Source organism: Pongo pygmaeus, chromosome 12, assembly GCF_028885625.2.
Source record: "Pongo pygmaeus isolate AG05252 chromosome 12, NHGRI_mPonPyg2-v2.0_pri, whole genome shotgun sequence".
Taxonomy (NCBI): domain Eukaryota; kingdom Metazoa; phylum Chordata; class Mammalia; order Primates; family Hominidae; genus Pongo; species Pongo pygmaeus.
In genome coordinates, this window is record NC_072385.2 from 100,523,195 (window position 1) to 100,547,817 (window position 24,623).

General features: G+C 41.7%; 1 protein-coding gene across 23 annotated transcripts in view; it reads right to left on the reverse strand.

Moving 5' to 3' along the window:
• Positions 1–693: 693 nt before the first annotated feature.
• The window catches only part of LTBP1 (latent transforming growth factor beta binding protein 1), a 443,088-nt gene continuing 419,158 nt past the window's right edge, over positions 694–24,623 (reverse strand). For all 23 annotated transcript variants that reach the window (XM_054475443.2, XM_054475439.2, XM_063648824.1 and 20 more), the window contains 3 exons: positions 10,705–10,827; positions 2,789–2,938; positions 694–1,700 (listed from right to left, as the gene is read on the reverse strand). In XM_054475443.2, coding sequence (XP_054331418.1) covers positions 1,519–1,700; positions 2,789–2,938; positions 10,705–10,827 — 455 coding nt within the window. In that variant the 3' untranslated portion in view covers positions 694–1,518. The remainder of the gene's footprint in view (positions 1,701–2,788; positions 2,939–10,704; positions 10,828–24,623) is intronic.

A 24,623-nucleotide genomic window follows, 5' to 3' on the forward strand; every position in this document is an offset into this window, starting at 1 on the left:
AGAAAAGGGAAGAAAGCCTCAGATGGGTATGTGTACAGCTTCCTCAACACTGTGTGTGCTCACTTCCCAAGTGTAAGGAGGGCGCTGTGTGTGCAGGCAGCCCACCCTAAGGGAATAATCACGGAAAGGGGCCAGCCTGTAAAATCCTACCTAGGTTCAAGGTTAAACACTGCACTTGGCCTTCAGGTGCCCACTTGGGTCTCTTCCAAGTGAACTTTCCTTTCCTTCCTGCTCTAAAGCCTTTTTAAATAAACTTCCATTTCTGCTCTGAAACATGCCTGATCTCTTTTTCTGCCTTATGCCCCTCAGTCAAATTCTTTCTTCTGAGGAGGCAAGAATTGAGGTTGCTGCAGACCTACACGGATTTGCCACCAGTAACTCAGATATTTTCTGTGGGTGACACAAGGACAGCAGTCATATTGGATTAGGGCCATCCCAATGACCTCATTATCCTTAATTACCTCATTTAAGATCTGATCTCCAAATCTAGTTACTTTCTGAAGTATTAGAGGTTAAAATTCCCACATATGAATGTTAGGGGAAACAATTTAGCCCATAACAAGATCTAACAAATTTAATGATTAACTTGTAAAAGACACTACATTAACAGAAGACCACTGGTAAAAATAAAAGTGGGGAGAGTGGGATACAACTTATACCCATGTACTCATTGACAATTACTCTCAGGTAGAATTTTTTCTACAAAAATGGTGATTTATTTCACTTTAACATACAATGGTAGATATATTGGGGATCATCAAATTTTTAAAAATTTTTGTTGGGCTTACTTTACATATTACAATACTAACGTAAGCTTATAAACTCTTCCATTTCAATGAAGGAAAGGGATCCAATTAACACCTGCTAGCAGCTTGGCTAAGAATGGACATTAAAATCAGACAAAACACTGAAAATATAAAGTACTTTTCTCCAAATGTGTATACAAAGTTTTGAAACAAAATCACTGCCTGCTCCACAGGACAGACAATTTGAATTTCAAAAATGCTCCAGGCCGGGAATTGCATAACCCTGTGTAACAATTACTTATAATACAGCTTAACGATATTTTATCGAAGACTTTTTCATTTGAGATTTTTAAAAAACTGAAGTAAAAGAAAAACAGTAGCCAAGGAACTGCACAACCAAAAAATGAAAATTATATAAAATATTTCCACCACTATTTAAATGCCAAATTTAATCAAGCAATAGTAAAAAAACAAAACAACATAATAATACAACCTTCTGTTTAAAATAACAGCACTGTTCCACCTCTCTTCCATTGAATTTTACATATGAACAGACTATATATACTGGTTTTTCAGAGAAATGTCCATTTGGTCTGCCACACCTGTCGGGCTCATCCTAAATCCTCTCATTGTCTTCAGAGGACTTGCAACTCCACGCTGTTTCTATATTTCCAGCCTTCCGGGGTAGGTGCAATGTCTCAAGTATAATACATTTCTCCCTTTTCCTTTACACAGTGCAGAGTATATGGGCTTAGGTTATGTAGATTCTGTTTCACTCCAGGTCACTGTCTTTCTCTAAATTCAAGGCGGTATTCAATGGAGTGCAGTAGTTTGGCTTGTCAGAAGGTACATAGCCTGGCAGACACAAACACTTGTAGGAACCATCGGTGTTAATACACTTGGCATTCTTGCAGAGAGACATCCGGTTGTTCAACTCATCGCATTCATTTACATCTGCAATAAGTCAAGCCATGCAGATAAACGATCTTTGATATTGCTCTGTGAGGACACATAACCTGAGGCTTACCTGAGGCCCTTCCCCCAACCACCCCAAGGAAGCTTTCTCATCATTGCTTCAATCACAGACAAGATAAAGGTGACTTTTTTTAGATCTTAAAGAGGTAGATTATCAGGGAGGTTCTAGAACTTCTTTCACTGTTATCTAGCAAAACATGAGCATTTTGTGAGCTTGATATTTTCTAGTAGAACCTCAAGGAAGTTACAGGAACTATATTACTTCCAAATTCCTTCCCATAGGTATGGAGGAACTGCTAGATTTGTCAAGAGGAACCAGATACCTATGCAGAGGCCTCTCCATACAGCCTGTCTAAAGCCTTCGGTAACATTCGCAGACCTCTTTCTACATGACACCCATTTAGGCTCTCACTCACTTGAAACATCTGTTAAGAAGCTAGGTTACCTATTTTACAGACACACCACGGATTAAAACTAACAAAAACAAAGTGGGCAAAAGGACTGCTTCAAGATGGAGAAGAGGCCGGGCATGGTGGCTCACGCCTGTAATCCCAGCACTTTGGGAGGCCGAGGTGGGCGGATCACGAGGTCAGGAGATTGAGCCCATCCTGGCTAACACGGTGAAATCCCATCTCTACTAAAAATACAAAAAAAAAAAAAAAAAAATTAGCCGGTTGTGGTGGCGGGTGCCTGTAGTCCCAGCTACTCAGGAGGCTGAGGCAGGAGAATTGCTTGAACCTGGGAGGCAGAAGTTGCGGTGAGTCAAGATCACCCCACTGCACTCCAGCCTGGGTAACAAGAGTAAAACTCCATCTCACAAAAAAAAAAAAAAAAAAAGAATTGTGGTAAAATATACAGAACATATTTACCATTTTAACCATTTTTAAGTATATAGTCCAGTGGGATTAAGTATATTCATACCATACTTAATGTACCTCTCCAGAACTTTTCTCATCTTCCCAAACTGAAACTCAGCAAATCTATCTTAAATGTTCTCTACTGACTGAGATATGGACATGTGGTGTCAGGAAAAAATTAATGTCCCATAAAACACACATCATTCTTACCAACACAGGTCATCTTGGCCGTATCCAAGTGATACCCATCAAAGCAATCACAGGTGTAACCTTCCTGGACCCTCACACAGCGACCATTTTCACATCCATTGAGGATGCCGCATTCCTCAGCCTGCAACTCCTCAAAGCTATTTAGAAAACCTGGAAAGGAAAGGGCAGAAGCTAAGTTAGACCTTCTCAACTTCCTATATCATTTTTTAAATGATATTTAGATGATGGTTCATTTTCTAAATAGACACATATATGTCCATATATATTTCAGACATCTTAAAGTTAGCATCAGAAATACTGAATGTTGCTGTGTAAAACAGCATAAAAATATTTTGTATATTTTGTACAGAGTAGCCTCATTTTGAATTCTGATATTCTATGTTAAAATCACATAAAATGAGAAAGCAAGTATGGTTTTCGTTTTTGCTCTTAATTATTAAAAGTGTTCATCCAAAGTTCCAAACTTCCTGAGTTCGCAGTAGGGCAAATGTCAGACTCTCAGGACAGAACCAACAGAATTCACTATCGGAGTCTAGTAAGCATTTGCTAAGAAGGTCCATAAGAGTGTGAGGCAATACGTTTTCAGCCGGAGTTTGTAAGACCAGAGAGAAGCAGGCTGGCTTTGCCATGTGTTTGTTTGCTCTGGCTACGGAATGAGCCTTACAAAAGGGCTCCCAGGGGATCAAAGGAAAAATTCAGTAAAAGGGCCTCAAAACATCCTGATAAATGAGAAAGAACATCACACTTGTGTTTAGAAAACCCAAAGTCTGGGCTCATTCCTATAATCCCAGCACTTTGGGAGGCTGAGGCGGGCAGATCCCCTGAGGCCAGGAGTTCGAGACCAGTGTGGCCGACATGGTGAAACCCTGTCTCTACTAAAAATACAAAAAATTAGCCGGACGTGGTGGTGGATGCCTGTAATCCCAGCTACTCGGGAGGCTGAGGCAGAAGAATCGCTTGAGCCTGAGAGGTGGAGAATGCAGTGTGCTGAGATCACGGCCACTGTCCAGCCTGAGCAACAGAGCGAGACTCTGTCAAAAAAACAAAAAACAAAAAAACAACAACAAAAAAACAAAACAAAACACACACACACACACCAAAAAAAAAAACAAAACCAAAAGTCTTTTTTTAAGGAAACAAAGAAACTCTTGTTTGGCTCTTTTTATAGTTTAGATCTCTTGAAACCAAGTCAGAGCTAGACTTTAGAGTTTTTGTGATATAAAAACAATTTAGCCTGGCATCAAGAGTGTTTCGCTCTCATTTTGCAGAGGAAAGTTCTAAACATAAATCCACAGTGACCCAACACACTGTCATGTGGCCTCTCATCTCCTGTCTCTTCCCAATAGTACCACAAAGTAGCTTCAAAAAAAAATAAAATATGGCTAGAACTTTCTATCTGGCCTTTGAAGTAATTCTACAGTGGAACTGCAGGGGGCAGCAAAATATCATTGCTTATGGAGGGCAATAAGGTCTAACTCGGAGGAATTGGACAAGGATATGGAGTTTGGTCTCGTTGATCACCAAAAAGCAACCAACTTAGCCAGCTTTTTTTTTTTTTTCTAAACAAGGAAATAAAGACTTACTTGTTACTTCTCTTAACTACAACAAAAAAGAAGTTTCAACAATGACTAAAGTGCCTGAGGTCAACATGGAGACAAATTTGGTCAGAGTTTCTCTTACATTCTAAGATCAGGTGCCCTGAGGGGAGATAGGTGAAGAAGAAATTTTAGAGGATGTCCTTCAGAGAAGAAAGTGGGTTTTAGAGATGACCAAAAAATATACAATAAGTGAATCTTAAATTATCTGTTTGGGTAAGAACAATACACTGGTATTGGGGGACTTGAGTTCCCACTCCCATTTCCCTATGTGTACATTGTAAACTTGGGCAGAAAGCTTATTTTTCTCACGTATGAAGTAAAAGCACTGAATTTTAGGATCTCTAAAGCCCCACTCAGTTATAGGTTTATTTTGTGGAAATGAACCATGGGATTTGAATCAGAGGAACTCGGTCTTCTGCTCATGCCTGTGACTCTGGCCAAGTCACTTGATTTTGCTGAAACCAGGTTCCTCATTTAAAAATAGAGAAACGATGCTATGTAGAATGGCAGACCCAACACTGAACACAATGCCTGCACTCAGTAGAAGTATTTTGTAATGAATGAACACTTTTCTACCTTGTAAAGATTAAATGAGATTTGGCATAAGTTTGGGGGATAAAAAAGAAAATATGGTACATATACACCATGGAATACTAGGCAGCCATAAAAAGAATGAGATAATGTCTTTTGCAGGAACATAGATGGAGCTGGAGGCCTATTATCCTTAGCAAACTAACGCAGGAACAGAAAACCCAATACCACATGTTCTCACTTGTAAGTGGCAGCTAAATGATAAGAATTTATGAATACGAAGAAGGAAACAGCAATGACTTTCTTCACAGAATTGGAAAAAACTACTTTAAAGTTCATATGGAACCAAAAGAGAGCCTGCATTGCCAAGACAATCCTAAGCCAAAAGAACAAAGCTTGAGGCATCATGCTACCTGACTTCAAACTATACTACAAGGCTACAGTAACCAAAACAGCATGGTACTGGTACCAAAACAGAGATATAGACCAATGGAACAGAACAGAGCCCTCAGAAATAATACCACACATCTACAATCATCTGATCTTTGACAAATCTGACAAAAACAAGCAATGGGGAAAGGATTTCCTATTTAATAAATGGTGCTCGGAAAACTGGCTAGCCATATGTAGAAAGCTGAAACTGGATCCCTTCCTTACACCTTATACAAAAATTAATTCAAGATGGATTAAAGACTTATATGTTAGACCTAAAACCATAAAAACCCTAGAAGAAAACCTAGGCAATACCATTCAGGACATAGGCATGGGCAAGGACTTCATGACTAAAACACCAAAAGCAATGGCAACAAAAGCCAAAATTGACAAATGGGATCTAATTAGACTAAAAAGCTTCTGCATAGCAAAAGAAACTACCATCAGAGTGAACAGGCAACCTACAGAATGGGAGAAAATTTTTACAATCTATCCATCTGACAAAGGGCTAATATCCAGAATCTACAAAGAACTTAGACAAATTTACAAGAAAAAAAATCAAACAACCCCATCAAAAAGTAGGCGAAGGATATGAACAGACACTTCTCAAAAGAAGACATTTATGCAGCCAACAGACACATGAAAAAATGCTCATCATCACTGGCCATCAGAGAAATGCAAATCAAAACCACAATGAGATACCATCTCACACCAATTAGAATGGCGATCATTAAAAAGTCAGGAAACAACAGGTGCTGGAGAGGATGTGGAGAAATAGGAACACTTTTACACTGTTGGTGGGACTGTAAACTAGTTCAACCCTTGTGGAAGACAGTGTGGCGATCCCTCAAGGATCTAGAACTAGAAATACCATTTGACCCAGCAATCCCACTACTGGGTATATACCCAAAGGTTTATAAATCATGCTGCTATAAAGACACATGCACATGTATGCTTATTGTGGCACTATTCACAATAGCAAAGACTTGGAACCAAGCCAAATGTCCAACAATGATAGACTGGATTAAGAAAATGTGGCACATATACACCATGGAATACTATGCAGCCATAAAAAAGGATGAGTTCATGTCCTTTGTAGGGACATGGATGAAGCTGGAAACCATCATTCTCAGCAAACTATTCGCAAGGACAGAAAACCAAACACCGCATGTTCTCACTCATAGGTGGGAATTGAACAATGAGAACACTTGGACACAGGATGGGGAACATCACACACCAGGGCCTGTCGTGGGGTTGGGGGAGTGGGGAGGGATAGCATTAGGAGATATACCTAATGTAAATGACGAGTTAATGGGTGCAGCACACCAATACGACACATGTATACATATGTAACAAACCTGCACGTTGTGCACATGTACCCTAGAACTTAAAGTATAATTTAAAAAATTAAAAAAAAAGAACTTACTCATATAACCAAATACCACAAAAAAAAAAAAAAAAAAAAGAAGGAAACAACAGACACTAGTGGAGGGTGGGAAGAGGGAGAGGAGCAGAAAAGGTAACTATTGGGTACTGGGCTTCATACCTAGGTGATGTAATAATCTGTACCACAAACCCCCATGACATGTTATCTATGTAACAAACCTTTTTATGTACCCCTGAACCTAAAAGTTAAAAAAATTTGTACCATAAAAAAAAATTGAGCAATACATCCATGGCAGGCCCATTTTAAAACTTTAAAGGAGAACAAGAGTCCCAGCTACTCAGGAGGCTGAGGCAGGAGAATCTCCTGAGCTCATGGGGTGAAGACCAGCCTGGGCAATATAGTGAGACCCCAATTCTCAAAAAAAAAAAAAAGTGACACCGCATACTCAAAGCCAGTTAAGAAACACTTACACAAAATAAAGACTTAATCTATGACAATATTTTCAGATCCCATGTATCACAGCAAAATGATTTTTACTTCATAGCTAATACATTTTTTATTATTACAGAAATTAAAACATAAAAAGTAAAACTTGAAACTCCCCACACATCAGGCAGGCTCCCCAAAATACTTCTGCAGGACTCTAAAACAGGTCAGGACACTACAGTCTCTGGTCCGAATCTGGCCTGCTACCTATTTTTGTAAATACACACAGCCACACTCATTTGCTGCTGTGCTATCTAGGGCTGCTTTTGTGAAACTACAGCAGAGTTGAATACCTACAACAGAAACCACATGACCTGCAAAGCCTACAAATTTTACCATCTGGGCTGGGTGTGGTGTCTCACACCTGTAATCCCAGCACTTTGGGAGGCCGAGGCAGGTGGATCACAAGGTTAGGAGTTCAAGACCACCCTGGCCAACACGGTGAAACTCCATCTCTACTAAAAATGCAAAAATTAGTCGGGCATAGTGGTGCATGCCTATAATCCCAGGGCTACTCAGGAGGCTGAGGTAGGACAATCACTTGAACCCAGGAAGTGGAGGTTGCAGTGAGCCAAGATTGCACCATTGCACTCCAGCCTATAGACTCCGTCTCAAAAAAGAAAAAGAAAATGTACTACCTGGCCCTTTACAGAAAAAAAGTTTGCCTATTCTCTGCTCAAGTAAATTCCAGTTTTAGAAGTACTGCTCTCCCTAAAGGTAACAGAGATGGTGAACCATAAAGGCGATAAGAAACCTCACTCAGCCTCCGTCTATGTTACTATCTACCCAACACGATCATTTTTGCAGCAGGCTCCAAAAGCCCTTGCTGGAGGTCAGAAAACTGGCTGGGAAGGGGGAAATATTTCTCTGCAACTTGTAAGAAATGTAAAGGCCATTACATCGTCCAAGCTGGAGGTCTTGGAACTGCATCTCAATTTCCTATGTTGCTAAATAGGAGATTGATGTGACACCAACATGTTTATTTCTTAACATGTGTAGTAAATTTAAAAAAGCTTTAAAGCAATGCCAGTATTAAAAAGAAGGTACATAAGCCAGACATTTCAACATGAAAATTCCTGGAATCCAAACTATAATGCCATAGAGGCTTCTGACTTGTAGACTCTCAGGACCCATCAGTGCCTGGGATTTTGGTTCTCCGTTTGTCCTGGGGTTACTGAGGTTTCAATGCTTTTCATGATCCCAGGCTCTTGCTTACATCTAAGAACAGAGTTATTGAGGAGGTCTAGGGAGGAAAGCTGTAAGCCACGGGATTGTCAGAGTTGCATATAGACTTAACCTGGTATTCCTGATTTATGGGGCAAGCTGGGCTTTCTTTCAACCTTAATAATTCTTCTCCCTTCCTTTTTTCTTAAGTAAACGTTTACTGACCCGTAACATATACAGAGAAGCATCAAAACCTAAGTGCACAGTCTTGTAGCTGTGAGTGCATTCTGGTCCATTTCATAAAGAGCTGCATGGTTATGTGCTGTGGATGAAAAGAAAGAGTGTTGTTCATCTATGGTGTTAGGAGTCAGGATAGTGGTTACCCTAGGAAGGGGGGTGGGAAAGGGCGCCAGGGGCCTTCTGGAGGCTGGCACTGCTCCTGACCTGTGTGGGAGTTACACAGGTGTGTGTTAATCAGCCTAGCTGGATTAATAGAATGTTCTTATCATGGACATTTTAAAACACTTTAAATTCTACCAGATGATCAACACACTACATCCTTCAAAAAAAAAAAGGGGGGGGGAAGGGAGGACAAGGAGGGAATGAAGAAGGGAGAGAAAGAGAAAAGAGAAAGAGAAGGGAAGGAAAAAAAAATAAAAGCTCTTGATGCAGAACTGAAATAGCTCCTAAATTCAACTAGAAATCTCATGCTGTTGCCCCAGAACTAGGTCCTGGCTAGGACGCTTTGTGCACAGGTGACAGGGCCCAGGACAGAAAAAAAGCTTCACTGCATTTTTCTCTAAAGTCCTAAGTCAAACTCCAGCAATTACCTATCTTAAAAATGTGGTGCAGGCCAGGCATGGTGGCTCACACCTGTAAGCACTTTGGGAGGCCGAGGCGGGTGAATCGCTCGAGTCCAGGAGTTCGAGACCAGCCTGGACAACATGGTGAAACCCCCTATCTCTACGGAAAAAATACAAAAATTAGCCGCGCATAGTGGCGCATGCCTGTAGTCCCAGCTACTCGGGAGACTGGGGTGGGAGGATCGCTTGAGCCCAGGAGGCAGAGTTGCAATCAGCTGTGATCATGGCACTGCACTCCAGCCTGGGCAACAGAGCGAGACCCTATCTCAAAAAGAAAAAAAATTTGTGGTGAAGCTACACATGTGAGGACGGCCCCTCTGTGAGCTGTGGATGAGGCTCTCGAAATGGGCGTTGTCCTGTTCTTGTTCTTGAAGTGAGACTATCTACTAATATTTCATTGTGGACCTCCTGCTGTTTCAGACTTCAAATTGTCTGTATTTGAAAAGTCTGAATTGAGCTTGTGTGTTTGTAGGCTTCCTCACACAGCATTTACGTTCTAAAGGGGATCAAAATTTGCAGATACACACTCCCACCTCCCCCATGAAAGCTGTGCTCACTAATCCAGGAAAAGTTGGCACACGTTATTTCTTACTCCATAAATCCCCTCACCAATGTATTTTAAAAAGTCATTTCTGACCGAAACGGCAATTCTTTTCTTACCTCCTACTCTAAAACACTTACAATAATGATCAACTTGTACAGTTAACATTTGCATTTCCCTGTAGGAAAAAAAAGGCTGCAATGCAACTGGGCTCTTATGGAAACCTTGGCCCTCAAACTAGTCCACCACTTAAAGAGAAAAGAAATGATTTTGTTATAGAAATTATAATGATAGGCTGGGCATGGTGACTCATCCCTGTAATCCCAGCACTTTGGGAGGCCAAAACGGGTGGATTACAAGGTCAGGAGTTCAAGACCAAACATGGTGAAACCCAGTCTCTACTAACAATACAAAATTTAGCTGGGTGTGGTGGTGTGCGCCTGCAATCCCAGCTACTCGGGAGGCTGAGGCAGGAGAATCACTTGAACCCGGGAGGTGGAGGTTGCAGTGAGCTGAGATGGTTCTTCCAGCCTGGGTGACAGAGCGAGACTCCATCTAAAAACTTTAAGAAAAATAAATATAACAGTACCCCCACCAGCAAGACTATTCATCAAATGCAATGGTTCTTTTTGTTTGTTTTGTTTTGAGATAGGGTCTCGCTCTGTTGCCCAGGTTGGAGTGCAGTGGTGTGATCTCGGCTCACGAATGATGCAGTGGTTCTTAGACTCACCCGTGCAGAAGGACTGCCCTTGTGAAACAAAGATGGCTGGGTCCCACCCTAGACTTTCTGACCAGCAGGTCTGGGGTGGGACCAGAAATGCTGCATTGCTAACAAGTTGCCATTACATTTTGAGGACCACTGATTAATCTTCAACCACAACTTAGTATCAAAGGAACAAGGTTATTTTGCTTACGGTCTTGGATGAAGTAGGGATCGGTTTCTGGAGCATACTGTTCACTGAAGTCAACCAAGGCATCCCGTCCATATGGCTGCCGGCGTCCCGTCACGGGGATGTTACACAGCTGAGCATAGTCATCTAAGGAGTGGACAAGCAACATCAGGCCCCATCACTGTTAGCTGGCACCTGCCCCACCCCTCGCAGCTCAGAGCAGCAGGAATCTGCCAGCACACCCTTCCACGTGTGTCTCCATCTCCTGCGTACCACTGAGCCTGGAAAGTGTCTGAATATCTTCTGATGGGAATTTTATACATCCATGTACAATGACTGCTGTAGAGCATAATTAAGGTTCCAAACTGCAGATCAAAAATATTAGCTTAACAGTGGGTGGACCACATCCCAGAGCAGTAAAGGGCTGAAAAAATGGAGCCATCTGAGATTGCTTCAGGCCTTTTGGAAGGATGGCTTTACCTAAACCCATCAAGAGTTATCATCAAAAACATTTTTAAAGTAGAAAGTAGTCATTCTGACAGACAGGTGCTTTTTTGCTCTCTAGAGACAGGAATAAATATATCTCTGGTGTCCAAAAATGATACAGCACCAGGCAAGGATGCTGCTTAAATTAGTAGCCACTATTATAACTCTACAGTCTCTATGGATAGCATTATAGCTATGCTGAGAGTCATAATAATCACGATAATAAGAACAGCCGTGGCAGTGGTAATAACAACAGCTACCAGTCATATAATGCTTGCTCTGTGCCAGATACTGTTCTAAGCACTTAACACACATCAATGCACTAAAACACTCACACCATCCTATGAAGAGGTTCTACCATCTCCATTTTACCAGTGAGGAAACAAAAGCACAGAGAGGTTACATGACAGCTGCCATGTGGCAGAACCTGACTTGAAGTCAGAAATGAAGCTCCAGAGTGCACAGTTTTCACATTTGTCTCTCCTGCAACGATCTCAGCTCCTTTGGAATTCCTGTCCTCACCATCTCTGTACCCCAGCTAGACCCATCTGTGGTTTTCACTTCCTGAGGCCATATTGCCGTTCCACACTGGGTCAGCCCCATGGCCCCCTGACTTCTAGACTCCCCTTTACTCCTCCCCCAAGGACCCACCAGTGCACGGGATTTGGGTTCTCCATTTGTCCTGGGGTTACTGAGGTTTCAACGCTTTTCATGATCCCAGGCTCTTGTCTACATTTAAGAACAGAGTTATTGAGAAGGTCTAGGGAGGAAAGCTGTAGAAAGGACAGCCTCATGTTCTGAGTATGTTCCACAAAATACACTTTCCAAAGATACATCTAGCAGTTGGTGAAATTCTGGGGCTCCACAGATGTCAACAGCTCTGTTAGGACTGTGAGGTGCAGGCAGGCTACAGGCCCCAGGACCAGATGGACATGAGTGGGGCCTGTCCAGATGGCCACACTTGCCTGGAATTTTCCTCTATTGTCGCGCAAGGCAATGGCCACGTTTGCCTGGAATTTTCCTCTATTGTGTTTATTCTTGCAATATCCAAAAAAAAAAAACAAAAACAAAAAACCCATCAAGGCAATACTGTGAACCCTGAAGGCTTTCTTTTATCAGCTCCTACTTAAATGACTGGAGGAATGAGGGTGATGAATCAAAGGTGTGCACACGTGCACACACACATTCTGAGAACTGCCCAAAGCAAGTGTAAGGCCAGAAAAGACCTTGAACCACTGGATAGGGTAGGATTCTGGCTGCCCCTGTCTAAAATTCTCCTTATGTGGAAGCATTCCAGGAACAACATCCAGACTCCAGACGTCCCAGCACTTTTGCATCAAACCATTCTGTGTGAAATATTAATTTCATTAAGGAAATAGCCGAACCTGGAAAAAGATTCTTGACTCAAAAGAAAAGAACTACTTTAAACAGAGAGAGCACAAATGGCTGTCAGTTCTGCTTAAAGTTTGAAAACGCAGAATTAAGGATTTCTTTGCGAGAGCAAGATTGCTGAAATGTTTACAAGTTTCAAGAGCTGAGGTCATCTTCTCCCATTATTTTTTATATACATTTGTTGTACATCTGAAAGAGAGACTCGTTCCATATTTTATATTGAAGCCGCAGTTGTGATCTAGAGGAGATGTGAAAAATAAATTAATTCTAGTACTTATTTTTAAAGAAAGGGTCGGCCGGGCACGGTGGCTCATGCCTCAGGCCAAGGTGGGTGGATCACGAGGTCAAGAGATGGAGACCATCCTGGCCAACATGGTGAAACCCTGTCTCTACTAAAAATACAAAATTAGCTGGGCATGGTGGCGCGTACCTATAGTCCCAGCTACTCAGGGGGCTGAGGCAGGAGAATCGTTTGAACCTAGGAGGCAGAGGTTGCAGTGAGCCGAGCCGAGATTGTGCCACTGCACTCCAGTCTGCGTGACAGAGCAAGACTCCGTCTCAAAAAAAAAAAAAAAAAAAAAAGGGTCTCGCTCTACCACCCATGCTGGAATGCAGTGGCACCATTTTGGTATCGTGGTCCACTGCAGCCTCAAACTCGTGGGCTCAAGCGATCCTTTCACCTCGGCCTCCTGAGTAGTTAGAACTATAGGCATGAGCTACCAAACCTGGCTAATTTTTGTTATTTTTTATAGAGACAGGGGCTCACTATGTTGCCCAAGCTGGTCTCAACTTCTAGGCTCAAGTGATCCTACCACCTTGGCCTCCCTAAGTGCTAGGATTACAGGTGTGAGCTGCCGTGCTTGGCCAAGGTACTTATTTTATAAAGCGAAATCCAGAGGTGACTGAGCATCCTGCTGATGCCTGTTGGCTGTCAGAGAAGCCTTGCTGAGACTTGAGGTCCAGGGATGTCGAATGCCATGATCAGGGGCTGGCCAGGGCAGCCACCTTCAATCCAGTGCACTCCCCTAGGCATGCTTCCTCCACCAAAGAAATTAGATGGGCTTGAGTCTCTAAGCTGTCACTCTACAGCAACGCCAGAGGAAAGGACTGAAGGTGAGGGTGAAGAGGAAGGGCAGGCTCCTGTTCCTATGCAATGTTTAGGAACAGCTCCCTGCAAAAGGTGGACCTGAACTGAAACTAAATAGGTACGTAGGAATTATGTTGCAGAATGTTTGATTAATTTTTAAAAGCACATACCCAAAGGCATCAAGAAAGAAAACTAAGTTGTTTTTTGGGACTACCAAATGGTTCCTAAAGAAGTCTTCTGACTAGCCCAAGGCTAGGGAAGTGGGCAGTGGAGGGTAATGGGTTGGGGGAGGTACTTCTGGGATAGTCCACGTCCTCCTTCTTTTCCTTTCTTCCCCTGCCATGCGTTTTTTCCTCTTAAAATGCTAGAGTGTGTTGCCCTTTGCTGCTTCACTTTTCTCTAACATATTCACATTCCAAGCTCCAAGACAGTTTTGGTCAGTGATCAAAACATCCTTTCTGCACCATGTCTTCTCTTTTGTATCTGAAGATGTGCTAAAGTCCCATCATCACCAGGAAATGTATTTTGAGTTATTTTTCTGGGAGCCTGCACAGGTCTGTCCTAATCCATCCACGCCACCCTTCCCATCATGCACATCTGCCCTGATTCTTGGCCAGGATCGTGGGGTAATGGGAAGAACATGGGCTTTGGAGGTGGAAGCTGGGGCTCAAGTCCTGATTGCACCACTTACTTCCCAGCTTAGCAGTTTTGGGAAAGCCTCAGTTTCCACATCTGTAACACAGGAACAAGAATTCTTGTTTGTCTACATCTGTGTTACTGACATGTAAAAAAATGAGATAATGTTGTGAAACTATTTTAAAAATTTGAAGCACCAAGAAAATGGAGAATCCAATTTTTTCTTGTGGGTGACATCGCTAAGTCCCTAGTGAACATTTGGAAATAAATGAAGATTTTTTTTAAAGACAGTATTATAATGAGTGAGTGATTTACATTTTAATGTTAACAAAATGTAATAGCAGTGATCAACAGGCAAATAATTGTGCAGTAAAGAAAAATGGAAGAACGGTCCACAGGTGTTTTTAAATCTCGTTTCAAGACTATTTGGAGTTTTTAAATAGGTAGAGGGAAACTAGCTCAGTAAATAGAGAAGTCTTCCTAGACTTCCTCTCAAACAAGGCACAAAACTGTTGCCTGCCTCGGTAAATTTAATTACTTGGTTGCGCAGTGATAAAGTATGAATATGAACAATAGTACATTTTAACATTAGATCATCAGAACTCAAAGTACAAGGGAAAAACTGATGTCCAAGAATTTTTAATATAGGCCTAAATCAGAAATGTCTTGCATAGAGAATAAGTTAATAGAAGAGAGTAGGTTTATAGAAGTGGATTTCACCATCTTTCAGGAAAGCAACGGAAATATCAGGAACTATTTTAATGTCTTGGGCAAGTCATCCTCTTTAGGATCTCTGTACAGGCAAATTTCTAGCATGTGCTGGGCCTCTGGGCACCCCAAGCCACAAGTAGAACCCATTGTAGCTTGGAGGTGCTTGGCATTGGTTATCTCGTTGACTAGGTCACTGCTACAGTCCAGCTTGGGGGATTGCATGAACTGTGGTTGGCTGAGAGTACAGAGCCCAAGAATAGCAGCAGATCCCTGAACTATTTCCATAACTTCCCACAAGAAACTCTTGGCTGCTACTTCATCCAGCTCAACATGTGGAGATGAACACATTTTCTGTCCTTAGAATCTTTCTCTTTCTCCAAAACACCCTTGACTTATGTGCATCAAGAACAATAGTCACCTCCTTATCTGGGGCTTGGTGCAGAGGAAAAGTTTTTGCTTAGCAGGGCTTGCCCTGAGAGGTGCACTTTGGAGGCAATCCCATTTGAGACCCCATACAATGTGTCCATCTGGAATCTAGCCAAATACCAATGTGAAATGAACAGGAAATGGAAACAGTCACACCTCAAAGACCCTCCCCGACCCACTGCATTCCCCATGCTCCAAGCGTAAATGCTTAGCTCTTGATCAAAGCTATGAAAGATACACAAGGGATGCTATGGGACGCCGTCGCTAAGTGGTCTAAACAAGATCCAGGCCATTGATCACACTAATTTCCCTGGCATGGCTGATTCATATGACAAATGCTGTTGCTTTTCATCTTAAATTGAAAAAAGAAAAGGTTTAAAAATTATCCCCTGGAGCCTGTGGGTGTGGGGCCCCTGCTGTTGGCAGCAATGGAAGGAACATTACCATATCCTTACTATAAGAAATATCCATTCTTGATGACAGACACATGTGCAGGGCAGTCTGGACAGTCACATGTCACAATGCTACCCTGGCATGTGAGGAGACCAGGAGGTAAAGTTTTAGTTCTGACTGAGGCAAATTAAATTCAGCTGTTTTTAGAAATGGTAGAGAGGTTGCAATTTCGTTTTGCACACATCAGGGCTAAAAATGCAATGCTCTGAAGTTTGAACTGTGTTATTTTTAAATATAAGAGAAACAAGGACCAATTCTCATGCATTAAGAAAAACAGGTCAGGGCTGGGCGCAGTGGCTCACACCTGTAATCCCAGCACTTTGGGAGGCTGAGGTGGGCAGATCACTTGAGCCCAGGAGTTTGAGACCAGCCTGGGCAACATGGTGAAACTCCGTCTCTACAAAAAAATATTGAAAAATTAGCCAGGCATAGCGGCACACTGAGGCTAGAGGATCATCTGAGCCCAGGTAAGTCCAGGCTGCAGTGAGCTGTGATCGTGCCACTGCACTCCAGCCTGAGCAGAGTGAGACCCTATCTAAAAAAAAAAAAAAAAAAGAAAAGGAAAAAAAAAGAGAAAAAGAAACAGAAAAGTAGGTCACATGCTATTACAATTTCTAGACCAGGTATTTTTCTTACAGGTTTAAACATGGATTAATGACAATGGTGTTTAAAACACACAACTAGGAAACAGAGGGAGGAGATAAAGAGAATGAAATGTCTCCTCCAGTGACTGATAAGCCAGCATTATAATAGATACTTTTCTTTTTTTTTTTCCCCCCGAGACGGAGTCTCGCTCTGTTACCCAGGGTGGAGTACAGTGGTGCAATCTCGGCTCACTGCAATCTCCACTTCCCAGGTTCGAGTGATTTTCCTGCCTCAGCCTCCCAAGTAGCTGGGACTACAGATGTGCGCCACCATGCCCGGCTAATTTTGTATTTTTAGTAGAGACGGGGTTTCACTATGTTGGCCAGGCTGGTCTTGAGCTCCTGACCTCGTGATCTGCCTTCCTCAGCCTCCCAAAGTGCTGGGATTACAGGCATAAGCCACTGCGCCCGGCCAATGGGCACTTTTCTTTAAATGAAATTAGCAAAAGCTATGAAATTAGAAAAATGTTGGCCATTTACGGAACATTCCACTCTGTACCAGTAAAGAACGGTGGAAGAGAGACCTCCGTGGGTATTGCCACAATACTGTGAGACTGGACGTCTGCCTGGGTGTCTGTCCTGCTCTTTATCCTGGAACACATTACTGCTTACAGTCTCTGGTGAATAGGCAGCAACACTCCTTTCCTGAAACTAAAATATGCGGCATTGTGACGCAAAATTGGATACGCTGCAAACACTTGGAATCCAAAAACGGGTTCTAGTCCTTTTTTCTCCACTTCTTAGTTCCTTGGTCTGGACACATTTCTTTGAGCCTTCGTTTCTCCATTTATTGCACGGAATTAAGGTACTCTTTGCCTTAACTCTATTAAAAGTGATTCATTCATTGCTTCATTCGGTGACTGACTGGCTGATGCACTCCTATAACCAAAGGCTGAGAATATTACGGACAGGGTGGGGCTTGAGAGTATGGAAAGATGTGACGATAGTCAATCAGGGCACAGGCAATAACTTATCAGGATCACAGATACAATGACTAAAGTCATCCTGGAAGAGCTGGGAAAGGCTTCAGCTTGAAAACACCATCTGTAGCCAGGAGGTTAACCAGGTAGAAGAGGAAGGAAGGTAACTCAGAGAGAGTCATAAGCATGTATAATAGATAAGAAAGCATTAGGGAAGCTAGGCTGGGCACCGTGGCTCACACCTATAATCCCAGCATTCTGGGAGGCCGAGGCGGGTAGATCATCTGCAGTCAGGAGTTCGAGAGCAGCCTGAACAATATGGTGAAACGCTGTCTCTACCAAAAATACAAAAATTAGCTGGGTGTGGTGGCGTGCACCTATAGTCCCAGCTACCTGGGAGGCTGAGACAGGAGAATTGCTTGAACTTGGGAGGCGGAGGTTGCAGTGAACTGAGATTGCACCACTGCACTCCAGCCTGGGCAACACAGTGAGACTCTGTCTCAAAAAAAAAAAAAGAAAGAAAGCAGTAGGGAGCTAACTGCTATAGATGCAGGCTACCGAACAATTAAAAACAGGAGAGTTAGCTAACATGCACTATTAAGTTCCTATGCACCAGACACTACTTTTGCATACACTGCTTCATTTAAAACTCAGAATTCTACAAAATAATTGTAATTAGCTCCTTTTGTTTCCAATAAGAAAACTACACTTTTTAATAGCATAACTTGCCTTGCCCAAGGTCAGGTGAGGGATTTGAACCTAAAGTGGTCTATTTGCCAAACCATGTTCTTTCTACTCCCCAGCTGTCCTTTTGAAACCCTGGGAAAAAAATTATTAAACACACTCCCTAGACTTTAAGCATCAGGTAAGCACTTAGTTCAGCAATAAGCATTTGTGACTAAAATTCCAGGGAGAGTAATAACCATGAATGCTGATGAGCTCAGCTCCACCAGGGGCAGCTCCATCATTAGCAGGATTTATGTTTATTGAATTTGCTCGATTTATTAGGTGAAAGAGATCAAATTGCTTAATGTTCAATTAAATTGTACTTGTCGAGGACAGGGAAGTAATGAAGTCTAAAGTCTTGGCAAGGTTTATATTCTGTGGGACTCCTGTAAATGTTAATACTCTAAGGAGACTCACGGGCCATAGACCAACCACGTTCTCCCCACTCCCAACCTTCACCTAACGTTACCCTTCTCATTTTAGGTACTCCCAGAGTTTCCCAACAGACTGCTGTTTATTTAGCAAGACAAAATGAAAAAAGAGATTTGTTGGGTAGAAACGCCAAAAAAATAGTGGTTTCCTTGCATTTTAAAACCTGGATTCAAACATTTATACTATTGTAATAGTATTAAATTATGCCACACACAATAACCTTAAAATAATGGTTACCAATGTATCTGGGGCATAGGAAATATATTAACTCTTACATCCAGGCAATTTCAGAGGAAATCAGGAATGAGGCTTCTAAAATTGATAAGAGACAAGACTGAACAACACAATAAACAAAGAGGCAACTGAAAAGAGTATTCAACATGTTAAATTTCCAAACTGATCTACTTCATATTTTTTCAGCTGCAAGGACAAGGACAGGTAAACCACTTCATTTCCCCTTTCCTGCTCTTTAAATACCACTCTGAAGCAACAATCTGACAAGCTGAAAATTTTTTTTTAAGTTATACATACAAAGAACTTTTTTTTCTTCATTAACCAAGTAAGAATTGTTTAAAAACGAACTAAGCATGTGCTTAAGAATAAAGGGGAGGTTGCATTACATCGTCAATGTAGTAAATGCCACTAAATTGTTCAGTTTAGAGTGCTTAATTTCATGTTGTGTGAAGTTCACTGCAATTTTTAAAAAGTCAGGAGAAACAAAAAATACAGGAGGGGAAAATATTTAATATGTTAACTCTGGAATTCAACTAACTTTAACTGGCAAAATGAGGCAATAAGACTAGATGATCTCAAAGGTCCTTTCTAGCTTGCATATTCTATGATTTTAAAGAGAAAATATTCTTTTTTTTTTTTTTTTTAAAGACGGAGTTTCGCTCTTGTCCCCCAAGCTAGAGTGCAATGGCGTGATCTCAGCTCACGGCAGCCTCTGCCTCCTGGGTTCAAGTGATTCTCTTGCCTCAGGAGGCGTGTGCCATCACGCCCAGCTAATTTTTTTTTTTTTTTTGTATTTTTTTAGTAGAAACAGGGTTTCACCATGTTGGCCAGGCTGGTCTCAAACTCCTGACCTCAGGTCATCCACCCGCTTTGATCTCCCAAAGTGCTGGGATTACAGGTGTGAGCCACTGCATCCCGCCTGAGCAGAAAACATTCTTATCATGGGCTGCAAAACTCTTGGAAAGACAATTTGTCTTTGAAACCTGTGGCTGTAATATAAGGTAATCACCACTAGATGACGCTGTTACCTTCAGGTGGTGCCCATCTAGATATTTTCAGAATGATGACAAACATGTAATTTAACAAACTGTAAGCGTTGCCATCTAATCTTCCCATGTATTATTTTGCTGAGGAAACTGAAGTTTACAGAAATTTTATGATATTCCAAAGGTCAAGCCAGGATAAATTTTGTTTTCTTTTACTAAAAGTAATAAGCTATTAAATTATAAAGAAAATTGTGTTTTAACGTATTTTAATCTTGCTTATTTTTTTAAAGCTTCATAGCAGAGAAAGCTGTTCTAATATTTAAAACTCTCTTAATATTCAGAAGTTCAGATCTCAACGTTCTGAATAACAAACATATACCACTATCCATTATCATTATTGGAAGAGCAAGTTCTAGATAATCAATGTAATATGAAAAGAACACTAAACATAGTCAATGACTAGTCATGAAAATGTATTCCATTCAATAACAGGAAGTAAGACATCACTGCAAAGTAAAAGATGTACTATTTTGAAATCCTGATTCTGTTTTATGATTTCTTTGTATTCTGCCATTTACTTCAATCTCAGATGACCCTCCTCTTTCCTTCTCCTCTAGATCTGTTCACTATCAGATACAGTCCTAGTAACTTCTGCTTCTGGCAGTGATTTCTTTGGAAGGGGCTCACAGATTACTACATGAATGCATTAAAAGTAATGGCAGGGCCGGGCACGGTGGCTCACGGCTATAATCCCAGCACTTTGGGAGGCCAAGGTGGGCGGATCACAAGGTCAGGAGATTGAGACCATCCTGGCTAACAAGGTGAAACCCTGTCTCTAATAAAAATACAAAAAATTAGCTGGGCGTGGTGGCAGGCACCTGTAGTCCCAGCTCCTTGGGAGGCTGAGGCAGGAGAATCTTGAACCTGGGAGGCAGAGCTTGCAGTGAGCCGAGATTGCGCCACTGCACTCCAGCCTGGGCAACAGAATGAGACTCTGTCTTGGGGAAAAAAAAAAAAAAAAAAAAAAGCAATGGCAAAAACCTGAATTACTTTTGCACCAACCTAGTATTTTCTTGAATTGAGCAGTGCACAACCAGCACAACTGTTCACAACAGCTCAGCCTGCCACTGAGACTTGAAGCCCAGAAAGAAGCATAAAGAAGGCTTTGTTGTGTCAGAAGCCCTCCCAATGAGCTAATGTTTTGTAATCTGCTTCTTTCTTAAGGTAGTGGCTACTGATGCTGAGCAAAACAATTACTTTCTAGCTTCTCCTCCCTGCAGATTTGTAAATACAAGAACCTGGTCATTCTAAGAACTTTCTAGATGTTTTTCTCCCAATCATAAAGGGCACAATCTGTCTGCGGCATAAAAGAATAAAATTTACTTCATCCCTCCTCTGCCCGGCTTGCCTGCTCTGGCCACGAGGTCACTGTTTAACAGACATGGGCAGCCAGCAGCTGTGTTCTAGCCATAGTTGTATTATTAGGTTCATTAAGAAGAGGTCAAAAGAAATTCAAACGTTAGTTGAATTCAAAACCTCAAATCTAGAACAGTGCTTAAGCAATTATGCACAGTCATTTTCTCAAAGACAGACTCATCACAGTTCATTCTTCTTAGAGTATGCTTCAACTAGCCCTATTTTCAAAGGGAAAAAAAGAAGAGCAAATTTTATTTAAAATATGTGAAAGTAGGCTGGGCGTGGTGGCTCACGCCTGTAATCCGAGCACTTTGGGAGGCTGAGGCGTGTGGATTGCCTGTGCTCAGGAGTTCGAGACCAGCCTGGGCAACATGGTGAAACCCCATCTCTACTAAAATAATAATTAAAAAAAATTAGCCAGGTGTGGCAGTGTGCGCCTGTAGTCCCAGCTGCTCAGGAGGCTGTGGCAGGTGAATCGCTTGAACCCAGGAGGCAGAAGTTTCAGTGAGCTGAGATTGTGCCACTGCACTCCAGCCTGGGCAACAGAGCGAGACTCTGTCTCCAAAACAAACAAAAAAACAAAAAAACCACATATATATATATATATATGAAAGTAAAATGTTCACTAGAACAAATCATTTAGTCATACTGAATGGGCGATTCTAGAAAACTGAATGCCTATTCCTAATCTCTGATTTCAAAGGAGAAAGGTTAAACTTCTAAGACTTTTACTTTCGAGATAAATTTGATTGCTTGTTGATATGGTTTGACTTTCTGTCCCCACCCAAATCTCATCTTGAATTGTAATCCTGACCTGGTGGGAGGTGACTGGATCATGGGGCAGTTTCCCCCACACTGTTCTCATGATAGTGAAGGAGTTCTCAGGAGAGTTGATGGTTTCAAGTGTGGCACTTCCTCGCTCTTTCTCTTTCTGTCCTGTTGCCAGGTAAGAAGAGTCTGGCTTCGCCTTCTGCCATGGTTATAAGTCTCCTGAGGCCTCCCCAGCCATGAAGAACTGTTCTTTATAAATTACCCAGTCTCAGGTAGTATCTTTATAGTAGTGTAAAAACAGACTGATACACTTGTTAACTACAAATAAGTGTTGCTTTTTAGGATCAGATTGTTTACATGCATGCCTGAATTTCTCTCCTTTCGCTCAAACTAGAAAGATTTTAATAGGACATCAGTAAGATTATTATCATAATGAAATTTATTTTCTATTCAGAGTATTTTTTATAACAGAGAGTGGCCAAATACTTTCCTAGCACTTCCATGCAGTATAGCTCTTAGGAAAAGTGCCACGAATACAACTGACACTCCAACGCTCAAGCTGTACAAGTAAAATTTCAGAAGTGCTCATGTCACCAACGAGTAACCCATTAATCAAACTTCTCTCGCCTTGAACTGTTCTCTAATGGCTGGTGAGGACACTGAGGCAATAGCTTCGATCAGCTTTCAAAACAGAGAGTTCATGCTACAGTGCAGTCTAGGAAGGTCCACTGGTCCTCCCTGGCCGGTGTTCCAAATGCTTGCTGACTCACCCGCAATCCAGGGATTTGGGGTTTGGGAATGGCAGCTTGTTCCAGGACACTCCTCCAGAGTTCTGTCTTCAGCAGTTTAGCAAGAAATGAAGGAGTAAGTTTTCCCCTCTATCAGGGTTTTTAAAAATTTTACTTTAACTATTCTTACCTTGAGGCAAACCATGTTTACTTTTCTTCTGCTTTCAATGACTACAATAGGATCATAACTGGAATGTGGCTTCCTTGCCCACTGCTTTCTTTCCTTCCAATGCACCTGCCCAAACGTGGTTATTTTTTAAAAAACCCACAATTTAGCATCTAGTATTTTTCCTCTTATGTACTGTCCCTGCTTTTTGTATCTGGCTTCTCTGCCATTCATTCCTGCTTATTTAGCCCCTTTCACAAATCCAGTAACTCTTCCCCAGTTTAATAAAAGAGGCCCTGACCATCCATAAAAGCCCCATCCTGCTGGCAGCTATTGATCTGCTAGGGAATCTCAGTGGGGTGAGGATATCCCCTTAGGAGAAGGTATCTGATTCCTACAGGAGGGCATGTATAGTTGGATAAAAGGTCCTATTTATTTTTTCTGTCCTATTATTCCCTTGAAAGTCACTGCAATGGAAGATATTGATTATAAAAACACTACACATGAGAAACACTTGGGGTCCTCTGTTACAAGCAAAGAAGCAAGAAGGTGCTTGGCATCCTATTGTGGGCAGGGCAGACTCATTACTGCGAGGATGCAGGTCCCAAGTCCTGGTTTTCATTCTCTCATTGCCAACTGGCAATCAGAGTCCAGAATTTCTTCAGCCACTAACCTCAGCTGGCCTAACACAGTAATTCTGCTACAGAAATAATGAAGTTAATTAAGCTTAGAATGCTAACACTTTCTGTGACACGTCTTAGGATGAGGGCTTTTCTTTTCTTGTTATTGTATATGTGTTAGTGCCTAAGAGAATCATATAATCAGAGAACCTGACAGGCCTTGCAATTTCAACTCAAAACTGAATTTAGATTATGGATTTTAAGTTGAATGAGGATTAGCAGAATTTGACTAGGTTGGTAAACAGTATTTAAATTTATTAGGGAATTCAATTTGTTGTGTTTTAAGTTTGGTTTATTAGATTTATAAGAGCTAATTAAATATTTATGAGGAAAATGCTTATTAGGATTGTGAGATGGAGACCAAAGGGTTCAAAATTTTAATTAATGGAATTTATATGTAGAAATAACTTTTAAGTTTAATCCATTCTTTGAGACATATAAACAGTCAACAAATAAAATTGATCTTATTTTATAGAAGGTTATTGGACTTATAAATAGGATGATAAAATGTGAAAGTTGAAATCAAATTCTTAGGAATATCTAGGTTTTAACATTTAAAAATTGAGTACATTGAATGTTCATTAAAACCCAACATAGGCCGGGCGCAGTCGCTCATGACTGTAATCCCAGCACCTTGGGAGGCTGAGGCGGGTGGATCACGAGGTCAGGAGATCGAGACCATCCTGGCTAACATGGTGAAACCCCGTCTCTACTAAAAAAAAAAAATACAAAAAAATTAGCCGGGCGTAGTGGCGGGTGCCTGTAGTCCCAGCTACTCGGGAGGCTGAGGCAGGAGAATGGAGTGAACCCGGGAGGCGGAGCTTGCAGTGAGCCGAGATCGTACCACTGCACTCCAGCCTGGGTGACAGAGCGAGACTCCGTCTCAAAAAAAAACCCAAAAACCAAAAAACAAAAAAACCTAACATAATGGTCCTTTGTGTGCATAAAGCCTCTCTTTGACTTCCTAACTTACACTGTAGGAGCCTGGCCGGGCACAGGTGGAGCTTCTCTGCAAGTACACAGGGGTATTCGGGTCTGTGCAATTCCCT